Source organism: Polyodon spathula, chromosome 7 (assembly GCF_017654505.1).
Source record: "Polyodon spathula isolate WHYD16114869_AA chromosome 7, ASM1765450v1, whole genome shotgun sequence".
Lineage (NCBI taxonomy): Eukaryota > Metazoa > Chordata > Actinopteri > Acipenseriformes > Polyodontidae > Polyodon > Polyodon spathula.
In genome coordinates this window covers 12,146,681-12,165,488 of record NC_054540.1, presented here as the reverse complement: position 1 = coordinate 12,165,488, position 18,808 = coordinate 12,146,681, and the positions used below count along the sequence as shown (strand labels likewise).

Genomic DNA, 18,808 nt, shown 5'->3' with positions numbered 1-18,808 from the left:
AAAAAAGCCATAGTCCTTGGTATTTGCATAAAATACAGTAACTGTTTTATTATTCCATTTATCTTGGTGAAAGAACTATACATATGTTTACAATTATGTAGGATGCTTGTTAATCACCTCCTCAACTGACCTCTTAAATATTATATTTATGAAAAATAAACAAATTCTAGTTTGTCAAAGTGGCCCACAAGCAAAGTGTTTGTGATTAAAAAAAAATAATAATAAATAAAGTCCAGCATTGTATGTAAAAAAACAAGTCACATTTGTCACAAGTGTTTTTCATTTTCCCTCACAAATAAACTTCAACATCGCATACAACACATGCTTTTATCAGACAATCTCAGATGAGTTGCATGACATCATTCTAATTTATAACAGCAAAGCTGAAATCTTTGTTTCTAATTAGACAGTGTCAAATTGGCACACACTGTTCAGTGAACCGTCTTGCTGTTTACCACATAAACATTTAAAGGTTTAGGGATTCAGATGAGAATAGAAAGAAAGTAAGTAAGGAGTGTAGGTACATTTAAAACACTAAATACATACAATCATTTAAATTTAAATATTTGAGTAAATTAATGATTGCAGCGTATAAACTTTGATTTTACAAACACTGATTTTACGAACACTCTCTTGTTTACCCATCGTGTTATATGCAGTTCTCTTCTGCAACTTTGCATTAAGAACTGCACAGAACCAGCCCTCTACAGAATATGTTTTTTAACAGAAAAGATAAAGGGGTTGTATTGTAATTTCTGCCGGTTCTTGATTGGAAATGTAATGTTAACAATTTTACACCAAGCAGATATTTTTTATGTTGCTAGTTGCGCACATCTCTGCAACACATGAGAAAAAAAATATATGAGAAAGTTACTTGGATCCAGCTATTCACTCAGCAGCATGTGGTGACATGCCAAGTTTAGAAATTGTAATCTTCTATCAAGGCCCCACCCCATCTGTTTCTTGTGGGTCATATGTTCTGTATCCTGTTGAGGGCTCAGGTGAACTGTAGCATGCTCTGTGATACCACAGAACATTGAACATAATGTACAGTAGACTACACCATAAAAACTATATTGATATGGGTGTACATTATGCTGCTTCTAAATGAAAGCTCCAATGTTATGTAGGAACCCCATATAAGAACAATTTATTCATGTGGGGCAACTGAGTTTGAATTCAACAAAAGCTTGATTTGTTTTAGGATATTGTCTCATCAAAGTAGCAGTACCAAAGGACAGAATATACTGTAGTTGTTCTAAACAATTCTCTCACCTAGAGAGAGAAATAATTCTTCCTCTTTTTTTCAATGAATCATTACACTTGCAGAAGCAACAACTTATACTGTAGGCAGCAACATGGTTGAAACATTGGGCCGTATACACAGCTTTAAAATGTATATTATTATTATTATTATTATTATTATTATTATTATTATTATTATTTATTTCAAAAAGAAAGATTTAAATAAGAATCACTATTGAAATCACTTGAGTTAAAGCTTTGAGGATGTGACCCTTAAGACTGTCCTCGTATAGCATTAATGTGTTAGGAAATACATAGAACTTTCATTATGTAGCAAGCTTTCGGTTTGTGGTAGTGCACATAACTTGGCAAGAATTGCAGAAATGCTCTGTACTGCACCAGCACATACAGTCCTAACCGTAGGACACACCATGTGTTAAAACAGTAATATTTTTAAAATGTGATTAAGTAGGCAATTTTAAGTAGTTTGAGTTCTGGGGGGAGGGCAGATACTCAGGTACTTTATTTGTTTTCCGATTATGGCAAAAAGTTACATCAGTGCTTTAATTGATAAATATTAATTAAATCTGTGTCAAAACATTTGACAAATATTGCCTTCATGCAAGTTTCTCTAACTCAGTTCCCTAATGGCTGAAGCACAAAGATTGACGAAAGGGTCAGATTAAGCTTGTCATCAGCACTCAATCTTATTTGCTGCAGTAAACCAGTCAGCATGGTAGGAGAACAGTTTAATCGACCAAAGTGATGTTTGGTGTGCATTGCAGTTTGATCCATTCCAGGTTTTACTATGCGTTTAATAAGACACACATGAGCTTGTTGTCTACACACATTGTGGCTAATCAAGCTTGTAGTAAAACCTGGAATTAGTGAAACTGCTATACAATAGGAGTCTTATTTCCATCCCTGTACTTTTATTGCTTAAAAATCCCATCCCTAACTCACAAATTTTAAATGGCTTTTCTGGTAGTCAGGTTTAGTCTTAGAGCACAATACATACAAGTCTGATTTAAGCAATAACAATAAAATATGAAATCTGATTTGAAGTTTAAAAAAAATTAAAAAATAAATTATCGGTCAAAAAAAAAGAAAAAAGCCCTCTTCTCAGCACAGCAGTTATAGTATATAAAGCATTGTACTTGTGTGTGATTATCATAAAAATGTAGCTTTAGAGGACATTTTCAGCTATATGTGTTTCATCTGCATTGATTTAGCATCAAAATGTTTTGATGTTCCTCCGTCATGGCATTCCAGATTTACTAAGCACTCAGAGATAGGGATCTTTTTTTTTAAATTGATAATTGGATTGATTCATTCTTACTACGACAGTCAAATATGTCACTGTCAGGAATTCCATTTTCCCTCCCATATCTCGGCTTCACTACTATGTTGATGCTCCTGGCAGTTCTGTAAATTATCCCAAAAAAATGGGACTATAAAGAAACAACTCTCAGGTTTATAACAGGCAGGCTGTTTGAGTAGAGATGAGGCAGTGCAGGCATATTCTTTTTCTTTTTTTCTGCACTATTACAGATAATAAATAACAGACTACTGAACTGTGTCTGTATTTTGCCTTCTACTGTATCTTTGTTTTTTTACATTTTTTTTTTTTAAAGGAAAGCTAACGAAAGAGCACAATGGCTTTGGGAATTTGAGCGTAATTTGTGAGAATTACCCAGTGACAATAATCCAGACCAGAATTTCTTTACCTGCTTTATTTATCAATTACACTGGAGTTAACGTTCGTGTTCTTCAAAAGGTGTCAATGGATGTCCAAGAAGTCCCATATTGAAGTACTGTCGATAAGAAATGTGGGAGTAACATCCTTTGTTTGCATAACTAGGAATTGTTTTTCCAGTACCAGTGCATGAAAAACACTATATCCAGTCTTGGCCGGCAAAACAGTTAAAGATGATCAATTGAAATGGAACATGTAGCAGACCATATTAGCAGAAAATTCTGCAATGGTATCTAAAGTAAATACAGTTTAATTGTGGTGATTAAGAAACCGCATAACGATAAATTACCAGTACCCCAACTGCTTTTGTCTGTTCATCTGTTTAGGTATCCTAACGTCGCCTGTGAGCTGCTCACGTCTGATGTGAACCAAATCAATGATAAACTTGGAGGGGACGAGTCTTTGCTCGAAATGCTGTACAGATTCCTAGAACAGGAACCACCCCTGAATCCTCTGCTCGCCAGTTTCTTCAGCAAAACTATTGGAAACCTCATAGCTAGAAAAACAGAACAGGTAGTGTAAAGAAAATGTGGAATTAAAAAAAAGAAAGTTTGCTTTTGGTATTTTGGCTATTATATAATCAGCATATAATATCTTCGGAGACAACATTATCAACATTTTATCAACTCGGATGAGTTCATAGACACTTTGTGCCTTTCAGTTATCACTTAGTTGACCAAATATTAATATTGGAGTTAGACCCGGGCTATAAGGAAGGGAAACCATGAGATTCTTGTAGTACCACCGACTGCTTTGGTTACCTGGGGTAAGTGACCATCTTGGGCCAGTTTTGTCAGATATCAAAATCCAAGATATTTGTTTGTATTTTGAAACTGACAACAGTCTTTCAGAGAAAGAAAATTAGGCTAAAATTGACCTGTTAACCAAGAATTTCATTTGATTTTTTTGGTGCTGTGGTGTTCTGCTACAGATCTCAGCAAGATCACTCTATGGTTTCATTGATAACTATAGAACACTCAATCTAGTTTATTTGAATATTTCCAAGATTCAAATCTGTAACCTTCTTGTGTTTACTTTTTTAAAAACATTTTTGTTATAAATAAACCCACACTAAATAGTTGTGTGGTGTAGCCTGTGACATAAATGCAGTAGACCCCATGGGGTCTTCTAAACATTCAGTACTGTAGTAACAAATGCAGTACTCTATATACATCTGTTACATGAGATAACTTGAAATAAATTGGCTATTATGTGTTTTTGTTAAACTTTTTTTTAATTTTCTTTTTTTTTTTTTTTTTTTTTTTACAGTTTTAAGTTTAAACATTGAGTTAATCGTCTATCAGATTATGGCATACAGTACGTAACAGTGAACTTATTTGTTACAGGCATGGCTCAGTGATTTTCTTCTTTCCTTAGGTTATTAGCTTTTTGAGGAAGAAAGATGGTTTCATCAGCCTAGTCCTGAAACACATTGATACTTCAGCCATGATGGATCTACTGCTTCGTCTCATCAGCTGCGTGGAGCCTGCCCCTTTACGGCAAGAGGTCTTAAATGTAAGCAACACGTGTTTCTATCAAGTTCACGTCATCCCTCACAAAATGATGCATGTTTGTGTTTATGTTAAAGTCCTCCATCTGTTTCTTTTAAACAGCGCGGCAATCTTCTTTTACTAGGATTAGAGGTTGTTTATAAATGAATGGGATTCAGCAGTGTTACTGAAGACTCCTTCAGTCATAGATGAGTGACCTCCCAGCTGCTCTGCTTTCCAGAGCTGCTGTCTTTCAGAACCTACAGAATATTGCTCCTTTTAATCAACACGATTGGAATCTGATAATTTACCCTTTTCTCAACAAGAGTTAATATCCCCTTCTCAGCTGTGGTCTTACTGAAGATTAGAACATTACATTAATTTAAAACTTTTTTAAAAATCTTTGGCATTTTGCAGGAACATATTTTGTCTCTCCAACTTTACATTTAAGTGAATTATTAAAATGTGTCATCCTGGTTGTAGAATAGATCTGGTGTGTTAGGAGAAAAACAAATATGTGATAAAATGCATTAAACTTTTCATTCAAGGATACACAAGTAAATGTTATTGCTAAATCCAGTTGACAGCTCTTGACAAATGAATTGCTCTTGCTGAAGGTGTCAGCCAGTCACTGCTTTTTTAAGACAGCAGTCTGTTTATTTTGCAGTGGAACAATTACAGTAGCTTATGTTGTGAATTATGCAGTCATCTCTTTGTTGTCCCCATAAGGAATAAACCTGCTAAAACATGGCTTCACAGTCAAAAGTCTTTATTTACTTTAAGCATAATTCTGGACACACCGTGATTTCAGAAAACACCAAAATATGACTGAGTTTAACCAAAAAAAACTTTTTTGTAAACTGCAAACTGAATATATTTCTATACTACATTTGTATAGTGTCATGGAAAGAAATGTGTGAATTATTGTTACTTCTACATATACATTGTAGATGCTGTGTTTTGTGCCTAATCAATAAATGTTTTAAAACTCTTTGCAGTCAAGCAGTCATTCTATAGGAGTACAAAATCTGACACCCGAGGTCAAAGTTTTTACACTAGTGAGGGAGATTGTTGTTGCCAGGTACACTTATGCCCTCTAGTTTTAGCTGTTGTGTTTGACTGGCAGGCAGAAAAGCTTTGAAGTCATTTTTTTAAGGCAAGTTGTGCTGCTCATGGTTAGAATCAGTACTTGAGTCACGCAGTGCCAGTGAAAAATGGTTTTGATTAAGCCTTTTTAATGTCTGTTAAATTGAAAAATGGTGTCCGTGCAGGAAGGTGAATGGCAAAAAGAAGCCAATCGTAATTTATTACTGAACATATAATGTTTACAGGAAGTAGATTCTATGCACGTTGACATAGTTTGTATTTATCTGTTTTCCTAAACATGTTTCGGATGCACTATAAACGGTTTCCCTGTGTCATAAACAATGGTCTTTTTGTACTTGTAGCAATAATAACTCTTGACGTGCAGGGTTCTTCAGACAGTCTGACACCTGGTTCCTGAAATAACCTACCAGAGATGTACATTTCAGTACTCTTCAGCGTGAAATATTTACAGTAATAATAATAATAATAAATACTGTATTGTTTCTGTTTGTTTTCTGTTGAACACGGTTAACTGACTGCATGTGTATTTGTCTTGTCAGGCATGTGCTGTACTGTATATCAGTGTTAGGGTAGATGTTATCAAGGAAGGAGGTAGTGTTTTTGGGGAATTTTGTCCACTGGTTTAAGTTCTGTCACCTTGATGTACATTTGGCCATCAGTAGCACAGAGCTGATCATTTACAGTGCATCAGTTCTTGCTAGTAATGTTTGGTGGCTGTTACTGATTTGTGTTATGGCATTGAAACCTTTTCATATTTTATAATTGGTCTGGAAATATTGATTTGCCCAGTACTACCCTACCTTGTTGAGACTTGTTAGTTAGTCAGAACAATTTTTTGTATGACTTTGTGATTAGCTGTATAAACTAAATATAGAAAAAGAAAAGAAATAATATTTTTATTTTAATATTTTTCCAGTGGCTGAATGAAGAGAAGTTGATTCAGCGACTTGTAGATCTTATCCACACAGGTCAAGATGAAGAGGTAAGTCTCATTTCTCAAACCTGTCTAATCATCAACTCACGTCCGTTATCTTGGGGTACAGGTCCATAATACTTAGTTTCCAAGTGCATGTCCGAACCGCGTCTGGTCTAGTTTCCACTGCTGGGCCATGTCTCGCAAGTGTGGAGTAGAGCCCTTAAAAAACTGATGTCATTCTGTAACAGGGTGATGTGTTACATGTGTAAGACACAATAGTCCCACTACAAGGAACGTCCTGCTCCAGGAACCTACTACTCTACAGTAACTCTCTGTATGCTGTTGTTGGGATCCACATCCCCTAAACTGACCTGCTTCTGTTCTGTTGCTCCCGAAGTCCTGGCCTCCCAGCGACTCCAGGTCATTCTGATGGTCCTGCCTGGACAAGCGCCTTCACAGACACCGTCTTGCAGTTCAAGGGTTCTGTAGTAGTAGTTCCTGCAGAGCAGATGCTCCCTTCCTTGATGTAAACAAACACACTTCTCTCAGTGCCTATATGTGTGTGAATGCCATTGCAATTGCCCCACAGCTGTGGTGCAGCTGTTGGTTTATTGTTTAGCATATAATAATTCTTAGTTTACCTTTGTGTTGTGTTATAAAATAAGGGGATTTATGTTTCTCAAACCAAAAATATAGCTGTCACACTGATTCTTTGTACCATGTTTGCAATAGCCTCAGGTGTTTTGTGAGGCCAAAGTGTGATGGCTTGGTTCTGAAACGGCAGATTAAAAGTACAGTGGAAATTCTCAGCCTGCCTGTGACAATAGAAACGGGTTATAATAAACTGCATCTTCAATATGAAAGATAATGAGTTGTGAAAGCTTGTTTTCATGCTGTTGGTTACAGAATACCTTACTGGAAAACTGTAGGTGACCAGTATTGGCAACAAGGAAAGAATTTGGGAATATTTGGAGAAATAAGACTTTTTATATACATTTTTAGAAACAGTCCAATGCTTCCCAGACTCTGTGTGATATAATCAGACTGAGCAGAGACCAGGCAACCCAGATGCAAGATACTACAGAACCTGACCCACTGCTTACTGTACTAGAATTGTAAGTATGTTTTTGTCTTTGCTTCATTAACTTAGATAGATAGATTACACTTGGAGTGTGGGGACATTTAATTATACATATTAACTTATTAAATACAAGAATTAACAGGATATTGTGTGACAATTAATCAAATATATTGGTGCATATTAGTGTCAAAACTTGATTCTGTTTTCACGGCTTGAATTTCAGCAGGGGATTGTGGGAATCACTAATTTTCCAAGTTGCTCCTGTATATCTGCAACTTTCAGTGTGGGAAAATCCCACAGAGATATTTTAAGACTGCAAGCTACTGTATTTTTCAACCAATTTTGAATGACTAATTAAATCACTACAACAATCTCTAAGGAAGTGAGTGTCACTACATTCTGAGTAGTGCTGGATAAAATAAATAAATAAAAGTATTGCTGGATATTTTAAATGTCGCAAGGTTTTATTCTTTTGTACATGATTCTCGGTCGCCGTCTTTAAGCATTATAGAAACTCATTACAACTGCAGTAAGGAAACAGTTTTGAAAAAAAGACGATATTAAATCTATCAAGGTATTTTGCAAGCAGTGACTTTCACTTTAAAAAAAAAAAAAAAAAGAAATGGAACACTGATTAAAAAGAAATGCACCTTGCACCGACAAGGCAGCTGATTCTTCTGCTGCAGCCATTAAATGAAACAGTGCAGAATGTACAACACAAACGAATGATAGCAGTGAAGGAAAGGCAAAACAGATACATTGAGTAGTGCTGGATAAAATAAATAAAAAGTAGTGCTGGATATTTTAAATGAAGATTTACCCATGGCTGGAGTTTAATAACGGTGAAATGAGTTGTTCAGTCTGCAGTCTCTATGCAACTGTAAAGTTTACTAGCTGCCGTTACAAAACGTCGCTACATTATTGAGACAGTCGTGGGGTTTCCATGCAAGTTTTTTTTTTTTTTTTAACTCGACATTTACACAAGAAAAATGTCTTGTGTAAAATGCTTTTTTGGGTTTCAAATCGCTCAGTTTATTTTACTTGAGTAAACCAGTCTTTTAACCCGACGTTTTACAAATGAGTGGGAAAGGTGGGGGTTGATGTCTAAATTAGCTATGCGTAAAGTACTTGTGCGGTTTTTTGAAGATTACTAGTGAAATTTTGTGAAAATCTGGTTTCCATGCGCAAAAAACTGGTGCACGAGTGAATCTAATATGCTGTAATAAAGCAGAATACCTAGTGCCTGGCTGGTTGTTAATGTGTTTTTCTGCTCTTGCCCAAATTGTTTTTCAAATGTCATTAGTAGTGAACTAATGTATCTTACAACTCATTAATTAAAAATAAACTCGGAGGTATAAAATGAAACTGGCCAACAAGTATTACAGATCACCATGGCTGAAAACCAGCGTAGACGTTATATATATATATCCCTTTCATTCAGGCAATTCAGCATATAGGGGATCAGGTGATGCTGCGTATACTATCCTGGCTTAGAAGCCCTACCTGTCCAGACAGCTGACAGCTGCTGAGGAAGGATTCAACACCACGCTTGGGCAAATACGGGTAGTGGGCTCTTGAAAGGGAAGTGGCAGATACTGATGAAACCGACTGAAGTGCATTAATTCGTTCCCAAAATTGCAACTGCTTGCTGTATCCTGCACAAACTCTGTAAACAACAAAATTAGCTGTTCAGGAATCGGTGGCTGCCTGTGAGACAAAAGGGGAAGGTTACAGTCTCGCCAGAAAAAAAAAGTGGCAGTGCCTTTCACAACAAGCACAAACAAGCGCAACCCATGTTAGAGTGGGTGTTTATGCAAATTACAACCAGCGACTCAAAAACAAGCCCATTTCCGCTTGTAAGCGGACTTGGCAACTGTGAAGGTTACCTCAGCTGCCAGTTTCAATTGGACAGCAGCGATCTGAGGAGGCTTGTGGTGTCAGAGATTCTCTCATCTCTTTTAACTCTTTGTAGTCCATTTATTCAGCGCTTGTCAGGCGCATCAGGTCCAATTTATTTTCACACATGCTGTTTATTTGCCACACGCTGTTTAAAATTAAAAAGAGTAAAACTGGTTTAAAAGGCATTAAATTGCAAACGGACATTTAGTACTGTATCTACAGCCAAGCCCCACCCCTTGTTCGCTGTATTTTTCACATACCTCTTTATAGACGTGCATACAGATAAATCCTCTCCTGATCACTCGTTTTATCACCAAACTCCTCAATAATGCGATAAGTCATTATTTTATTACTATAACATCTCAAAAAGCTCTGCAAATGTCAGTGATATTCTTTGAGCGCTGGTTGCAGAAGCAGCTACCTCCTTTGTTATGTCCATGTTATCTCTGTAGTGAATTGGGCTATGAGATACACCCCCCATTTTTTTTTTTTCCCGGTTTTATTCAGCTCCTATCAGTCTCACTTGGCCATTTCAAGGTTTTCTCGGCTTTTTCCAGAGAAAAAAACAACTACAGACCTGTGCTTTACGTCTTTTTGATGATATCAGACTGGAAAAGGAAAATTGTAATGTCGGACCTGGTCCGACATAGGACCGCAAAGGGTTACATTGTGTTGAATTTACTTTTTGTGTTACATGTTAATGATGCAAACAAGTAAAACACAATCAATAAGTTCATTTGCAGTTTTATTTGGTCAGTTCTGAGAGGGCATCAACAACTTGCTGGATGTTTGTTGTGCTGTTTTTGCGATCAAGCTGGCTCCTGACATCCCGTTCACCAACTGTATTTACTAACATTGAGGGCAGACACGCAATGTCTTTGGACATAGCTGGAATAAAAAAAAAAAGGATGGGGAATTCATTCAGTTACATTTAAGCAGCTCAGTTGCACTTCACTTTAGCATAATTTTTACAGCAAGGGTATTCTCAAACAACTGCTTTAATACTATAACAAGGGTATAACGCAGTTCATGGTGAGTGGTTTTATACAGAACTGTAAACTTACAAGAGATATACAACATGACAGTCCAGACACAGCAAAAAACAATAATAAAAAAATGCCGCCCGCATTGTCGTTAAGGTGAACTTCACCACTGCTTACCATAAAATCGCCCTTCAACCACTACTTTCTGCCATCTTGGAATCCACAGTAACAACTGACTTGCTCCCTTGCAATGTTTGTAAGGATGTTTTTAAGGATAAACACTGTCATTAACATTTACACATAAAATGCGGGTTTCCATGCGAAACTGGGCGTGGACTTTCCTGTGTGTTTTGTCATTTATACGACTAAATGAGATTTACCCTATCCCTCTCTTTGGCCGTTTTTTTCGGCCACAAACCTGATTTACCCGAGTAATTCTCCCAGATGTGCACGTGCATCACCATTTCACGTGTAAATTGAGCCGCATGGAAGCCCTGTGATTCTAGTGGCAGTACACACAATGTAGCTGTGATGAACAGCTGTTAGGTCTTATTTTAAAGCAACACCAGCGTGAATGATGATGCATTAAAATATATATAGTTTTTATATGTAAAAGCGCCTTTTTTGGCCAACCCCCCTGCCAATTATGGAATTCCCCCCCCAATGGCTGCAGCATAGGGGGGAAATCCCCCCACCAGACAAAAATGAAATTCAAGCCCTGGTCTATATTTTTGGTATCTAAGCACACCTCTAGCTGATTTTCTGGAAGCATTAATAAGGTAACATGCAGGAAAGTGAGAACTTTAAATTAAATTATTTTGAATTCTTTCCTGTCAGGATGCTTCACCAGAACAGTCCTGTATGTGGCAGTGACATTTTTTTGGAATTGGTAAATAAAATGCTTAGTTTTGACAGCTGGGGTTAAAAAATGGAACATGCGCTTGTTTATTCTGATTCAAGATGTTGTAATCTGTCTGAAATGTTTTTGTCTCACTGGCAGGCAGGATACTGTCGAACAGCTTTTGAAGAATATGTTCAAGGAAGACAAGAGTGAGAACTGCTTAGTAAACGGAACTCAAGTGCTACTTACATTACTAGAAACCAGAAGGCCAGGGTAAATTGTCCAAAGCTTGCTGTACTGTCCTTTCCAATTACATTTTTGCATTGATGCCTTAAACATTAAAGAGATGAAGGCATTAGTAGAGAAACTCACCTGCCTTACCTGTAATCATTGCTTTCCTATGCAGGGTGGAAGGGCTGATGGATTTATGTTCTCAGGGATATGAAAGGTCTTACACTGTCAATAGCAGCATTTTACTTGGTATTGAACCTCATCTGAAGGATTTTCAGCAGCTTCTGCTCAATCCTCCTAAGGTAACCTACATTTCATTGTTTACGTTATGACAGCAGATAAGTTATTTTTGTCTCAGTCCAGTGTCTAGCAAACAGGTGTCCATCTCACTCACAAGAAATGCAGTTTGGACTTGTACACGTTTATATATATATATATATATATATATATATATATATATATATATATATATATATATATATATATATATATATATATATAAAATCAACTTGTGTGTTAATTTTGATAATTGTACATTTACTAATTCACAACAGTAATTTTGCTGTGCAAGTCAGATAGTGAATTAAAGAGGGAGCACTGTATATTTTAAACGTTAACAAAATGTTCTTGTATACATATTTTTATTTATTTATATGTTGTAGAAAAGTGCAATACTGACTACAATAGGAGTACTCGAGGAGCCTCTGGGAAATGCTCGCCTTCACGTTTCCAGACTCATTGCCTCCTTGCTTCAGACCAGCACGGCCAGCATCAACCAGGAACTATGCAGGCTTGGTACCATGGACCTTCTACTTGTAAGTATTGTGGGCTAGTAACAATCATTTTTCAGCTTATCAACAGCCTGGCTAGTATTGTACTTAAGGTTTAATATGCCTACTCCATCCGACAAGTATTTTCTAGTACAATTATATTAAATACAGTTTTTTCTTCTGTAAATGCAACACATAATACAGATGTTTGTAGTCTGTCTGAAGGTATTATGTTGAAGTTCTGAAACCAAAATTGCTTTGTTAAAGTTTCAGCTATGAAAGTACTGCACCTCTGTACTATTTTAACAGCTTTGTTTCTATACCTAGGACTTGTTTTTTAAATACACCTGGAATAACTTTTTGCACTTCCAAGTGGAGCTGTGTATAGCAGCTATCTTGACCCACTCGGCACATGAAGAGAAGACAGCAGGGAGTACAGCGAATAAATCTGAGGAGGAGCAGAATGCGAATCCAAACCCAGAGAACCCCACTGACAACAGCTGCAGCAGCTCTGAGAATATCCTTGTGACACATGTAGGTTTTTTTTTGGTTTGTTTCTTATATATATATAAAAAAAAAAACTTAAATTATTTAATGCATATTAAAACCTTTCATCCACTCCATTGCAGGGCACTACCACACAGTAGCTGACCTGTAAATTTGAAATGTTTCAACTGTTAACTAGTATCTAAGCGCAATAAAACTTTGGTTAAATATATTTGGTAATGGATTCTAATGATGATTATACTTCTTAAGTAGGTATTTTAAACTAGAACTTTGTTGGAACATCTCTGAGAAACAATATTCTGCTTTCTGGTAACGTTTCACTTTCTTGTGCTGCTTGTCTACCATGGACACATAAGGCTGTTAAGCTATGATGAGGGGTTAGAGGGGCACAGTGGTGGTAAGTAACCAGGAAACAGCTGTTTTAAACTTATTAAATCTATATTTCTTATACAGAAATTGCATTTCCTTAAGGGCATATTTGATAACATTTTCCAAAAATGCCACTGTGTAAATGGACACAGAAATTGTTCTAACATGTATTTTATTTATACAGTATATTCAGTTATATAGTATGGCTTGGGAGTTTGAATTCATTCAGTGAACAAACACATAGGCAAAAAAAACATAACATGTGAGTAGTTTTGCTTAGTTGTGTGGGATCCCCCACACAATTCATTTCTACTTTTAATGAGGTACATTGAGCAATATAAGACATCTATTATTCAGTGGTATAAGTCTCTAGTATTAGATGTTAAGCATTGCATTTTGCACCATGTACTGCATCATGACATTGTTAAATTGTGCAGTATTGAGAGTCAAACTTGACAAGCAGGATCTCCTGAAGAAGATGGTCTGACAAATTGTTTTGATGAAAAATCATAGAAGCAGGTTTTGACAAAGACAATGTAATGGAATAGATCTAATGGCAAAGGCACTTACTAAATGCCAAGGACAAGATTATTATTTCTGTCGTATTATCAGTGTCCAGCCACATGCTGTTGCCTTGAATATCCACAGCAACAGGGAAATGGTGTATGTGTCACTCTTACATTTTTACCTATAGTGATAACCTTAAGTTATCCAACTGTAATGAAACTAGGAATTTTTTTAAGTTAAGGAGGACGTGTTCCGTATGTACATACACATTTTTCAACTATGTGGATGTAGTTTATAGGGATCTACTTTCCTATTAATAACCTAGTGCTTCTATCTTAATAGCTTTTTCAGAAGTGCTGTTTGGTGCAGAGGATACTGGATGCCTGGGAAGCAAATGACAAAACACAGTAAGAACTGTAATGGAGGGGGAGGTGGGGTGGGCAGCTCTGTGACACTGGGTTGTCAAAAACATATGGTTGGTAAAAGATGCAGTCCGAAAGAATTGTCAGTCATAAGAACAAGTTGAGGCCATCTGTATTTGAAAGCATGTTGAGTCTTTTCTTAATATTTAAATTATGAAATCTTGGAATTTGACTTATTCATTCTACTATATATTTTCTGCAAATTAGTCGATGGCTTTCTCTGTGTTCTAGGGCAGAAGGTGGGATGAGAAGAGGCAACATGGGGCATCTCACCAGAATAGCTAATACTGTGGTACAGAACATGGAGAAAGGACCTGTCCAGGCTCAAATTAGTGACCTCATCAAAGGTATTGATTGTTTTATTTATTTAATTTAATACAGCAACACTTCCCATCTTTCCCATTCCCTGACAAGGAGCCTAGCTAGAGCACTACAATGAGATTATTACAGTACCTTATTGCTTCTGTCTCATTCCAGAGCTGCCTGAGGACTGCCAAGGACGGTGGGAAAGTTTTGTAGCGGAGACTCTAACTGAGACAAACAGAAGAAACACTGTTGATCTGGTGAGAGGATAAAAAAGTACAATTCCAGCATGTTTAATGCACACAAAAAGTCCAGTGCTCAGCAGACCTGGGGTCAATTATAATTATAATTACAGCATAATTGCTTGCTAAAATTACAATGTAGTAAATAACCAAGCAATAATCACAACAATTCAAAAACTTACTATATAACGTTTATTTTTTTAAACAAATGGGTCACTAAAAGTTCACACCCAAGTATATAGTTGAAAAGACATGACAAGTTTCCACTTCTCCAGGTGAGCACGCACAATCTACACTCTTCCAGTGAAGATGATGACATGGAAAGCCCATTCCATAATGAGATATCGCTTCAGCAGGTAGGAGAGACGCTTTGACTTATTATTGGCACATTACTTCTACTCTTTGAAAAAGATACCCTTTAGTCGGTATGGTCAGGGGTGAGAGGGGCACAGTTCTGGTAAGAAACCAGGAAACAGCTGTTTAAACTTACTACATCTATAGGGTTGTATTTGAAAACTAAAACGCTTTTCACCAAAACAATAAATATAGAAAGAAAAATGAAGTCACTGAGCATTGTAAAATAGAAAAGTAACTTAATTTCAGGATCCTGCCTGTGAGCTGATTTCAGTGATACATTGTATATCTTTTTGAGGCTCTTGTGCATGTCGTAAAACATTAATTTGCAAACTATCTTGTGATGGGAAGTGTACCCCCAAATGTGTGAAAGGCTTTTAAAAGTGCTGTTGTGCACCCAATGGCATAATTTGGTAGACATGATCACTTGGACTGTAATACAAGTATACGTGTGAAAATTCAGCCTGGAGTAACTGCATTAAATTGACCAGGCTACTAAACTAGACAAAATAATAGAAACGTGGGATGAATTTAACTTCTCATTTTGTAATTTTTCAAATTTTAAATCTTCTGTTTCTATAATTTTTGTAGGCATTTTCAGATTATCAGATCCAGCAGATGACGGCCAATTTTGTAGACCAGTTTGGGTTTAACGACGAGGAATTTGCAGAACAAACCGACATCATAAAGTAAGCATTGATTGGAATCTTTTACCATCTGTGGTGCTATTGAAAGCAAGCAATGGAAAGATTCTAATAATGTATGCGCTAAGTGTGTATGCTTACTAAACCGTTGTAGGTTTGTTTCAATATATTGTTATAGGCTTACTGTATTCTTCTTTAACAGTCAAATTTTTATATTTGTATTATAATGTTCACTAGAGGATACAGATTAATATGTAACCAGCATGCAATTCTGATTTAGGCATTAGTGGGAAGTATCAGAACTAACTCAATAGACCAACTGTCTCGTAACTGAAATCTTTTGCCTCGTCTTAAAATGTTGATGTCTCATGTCTAAAGTCATTTTACTTTAGGTGTCTGCTGGTTGGAGACAGCACACTCTATTGTCCTCATTCATATTTGGTACATAGCTTTATTTTATGATCAAATTTCATTATGGTCATTGTCCAATAAATAAATAAACATTTTGCAGTCAAATGTGCAACTTCCAGCCATATCTCAGAAACTGTTAGCAACAGTTGTACATAATTACATATACTTTTTCCACTTTACAGCCACTGTGAAACTCATTTTCACATATCAGTTTTGCTTCATGTTTAAAAACTATAATATATGAAAGGTCATTCCCCTTACATCATACCACTGGGTTGCTTTGTTTTTAATTAAAATAAAACATCCAATTTCCAATTTTTATTTCTTTTTAGTGCCACATTTGACAAGATTGCAGAAATAAATTTCAAGTTAGATGCTGATGATGATAGTGTAAGTACCATCTTTCTTTCTTGAAATCTTTGTTTCTCAAAGTTTGGAAGTTGCCAGTAGAAAATTATGCCGCCTACTTAACTCTAGTTTGCTCTTCATGCAAGTTATTTGCTCAGTATAAAGAAATATAATAGAGAAATGTCAAAATCATGAACCAGCACTGATTAAAAAGCAAGCTTTGTTTAGAGGACCCTTAAATTAACACTACACCTCTGATTACCTCATAACCATTAGTACCCAATGACCATGGGTATAGCGCCAGGTATGTACCTTGAATAGTTATGCGTATCAAGCCAAGGGCATGCTATAATATGCTGGTTTGTTATTGTTGTCTCCCACCCTCACACACAAACATGTTGCCTGAGATGGTGCAGTTATTGAAGAGCTGACCTGGGAAAATAACACTCATAGTATTAAATACTGCAAGAATAGAACTGTAAACAGTACATAATATAATTTATAATTTATTATTATTTTTTTTTTTTTAACTTTTAGCCAAATGCAGCTGTGTTTGAGGCATGCTGTAAGGAGCGGATACAGCAGTTTGATGACGGTGAGGATGAAGAGGACATCTGGGAAGAGAAAGAGATCAACTATGCAACACAAGTCAAATCAAGAACAAGGTAAGGCTGAGATTGCAGAGGTTCAGCTAAATAGTCAGGTTCAATTACGTTCCAGTAGACTAATATATAACCATGGTCAAGTCTGTAGGGTTGCTGAGACTTGGAGGTATTCTTGGTTTTCTTAAATTGATCTTTGTCATCATCTGTTATCTTGGATTTTGTTCTAGAAAGCTCCACAGTTCTGTGAAGCAGCACACAGTCAGGGCCTTGTGATTCGCATTCAGCCACATGGACATTTACAGATTAGGCATAATTTGGTACTGTACAATAAAAGTGAAAGAAAACTTTCCTAGTGGTGTAAGGTCAACAACATGACTTCTATGACAACCTACGTGGTTTTACGTTGAATAAATTGGTAAAACTTGTAATTTACATCACAACGATAGAAGAAGTGTTGCTGAGTGCAAGAGTCACCTCATGGATTTGAATTCTGGCCTGCTCAAGCACTGTGGTACCTTAGTTATTCTATGATTATTGACTCCACAATAGATTTGGTGTTTCAAATACCTCTGAAAGCTCCTCTAAGAGTGATGTGGAAAACGGAGAGCAGGATGGGAGCATTGATTCAGAGGAGGAACAGGAGCCCCAGCCAGAGCACCAGCCACAGGCAGAGCCCCAGCCACAACCCAAACCACAGCCAGAGCCTCAGCCAGAGCCTGGAGAGCAATCAGCCAAGACTGAAACCAATGGAAACAGGAATCGCCAAGCTGAGAGCAAACAAGCAGATTCACCCAAAAGTAATGATAAAAAAAGTTAATATATTAACAATATTCCTATTTAATAACCTGGCATTGGCATCTTATTTTACTTCCTAACACAGCCTTGCGTTTTAGAATTGCCCAATCTGTTTCTTTGACACATTCATTTTTCTTTAGGCCCTGTATGGACAGCTACCTTTGAGGACACAGTGAACTCTAAGTCTCCCCTTCCATGCGTGGCTGTGGATGTGGGTTCCAGCGTCTGGGATTCAGCAGCAGCTGCAGCATGCGATACCACTATAACCGAGGGAAAAGGATGGGCAAAGTTTACAGACTTTCAGCCTTTCTGTTGGTGAGTGTAGGGCCTTAACATTTAGTTCACTTTCCCTATACAGTAATCACATATTCTTAGAATTAAACACTGAAGTTTCATTAACTCGCATTATATTTTAAGGCTTTTATGTTAGGTTAGAGAGGGAAAATACATGTTGGGGGGGGGGGGTAATCATTAAATAAGTATATAAATAAAAGCTCAATGAAATCGACTCTGTATGAATGAAAGAATGTGAGAACTTGCTTTTATAAGGTAAAGTCTCTAGGGGGCATCTTCCGCTTAAAAATGAAGCCTGTATGCGGTATTGAGCAGCAGCTCTGTTCTATAGCGTACTATATGAGAGAGAGGGAAAGCTTGATTTAAGTTTAATACATAAACGTCCAAGACTAGTGATAATCGGGCTGTGAAATCAGCCACATTGATTTGTAGAATGCAGTTTCTTTTGAATGTTCTAAGGCAGTTGTGTTTATATATTTTCAGTTGGACCACTTTCAGCATGAGAACAAACACATTCATGTTTTTGTACTTGAAACTATACAATTAACAGTGTTTAAGATAAAATTATTGTTAATATTGTAACACTCAGCAATCTTTAACAGCATTTTTTTTTGGGGGGGGGGGGCGTGGTTGCAGTTGTATTTAAGTGCATTTTATTAAGTAATTAACAACTTTTTTTATAGTAATA

The 18,808-nt window shown here is 36.6% G+C and overlaps 1 protein-coding gene across 5 annotated transcripts in view; it reads left to right on the top strand.

Moving 5' to 3' along the window:
* Positions 1–18,808, top strand: part of LOC121318166 (serine/threonine-protein phosphatase 6 regulatory subunit 2-like) — a 46,367-nt gene that overhangs the window by 12,029 nt on the left and 15,530 nt on the right. For all 5 annotated transcript variants that reach the window (XM_041254557.1, XM_041254559.1, XM_041254558.1 and 2 more), the window contains 17 exons: positions 3,328–3,514; positions 4,379–4,516; positions 6,515–6,580; positions 7,517–7,629; positions 11,478–11,591; positions 11,725–11,851; positions 12,212–12,364; positions 12,647–12,853; positions 14,045–14,109; positions 14,356–14,471; positions 14,602–14,687; positions 14,945–15,025; positions 15,615–15,712; positions 16,411–16,468; positions 16,964–17,091; positions 17,581–17,828; positions 17,967–18,141. In XM_041254557.1, the coding sequence (XP_041110491.1) occupies positions 3,328–3,514; positions 4,379–4,516; positions 6,515–6,580; positions 7,517–7,629; positions 11,478–11,591; positions 11,725–11,851; positions 12,212–12,364; positions 12,647–12,853; positions 14,045–14,109; positions 14,356–14,471; positions 14,602–14,687; positions 14,945–15,025; positions 15,615–15,712; positions 16,411–16,468; positions 16,964–17,091; positions 17,581–17,828; positions 17,967–18,141 (2,160 nt within the window). The remainder of the gene's footprint in view (positions 1–3,327; positions 3,515–4,378; positions 4,517–6,514; positions 6,581–7,516; positions 7,630–11,477; positions 11,592–11,724; positions 11,852–12,211; positions 12,365–12,646; positions 12,854–14,044; positions 14,110–14,355; positions 14,472–14,601; positions 14,688–14,944; positions 15,026–15,614; positions 15,713–16,410; positions 16,469–16,963; positions 17,092–17,580; positions 17,829–17,966; positions 18,142–18,808) is intronic.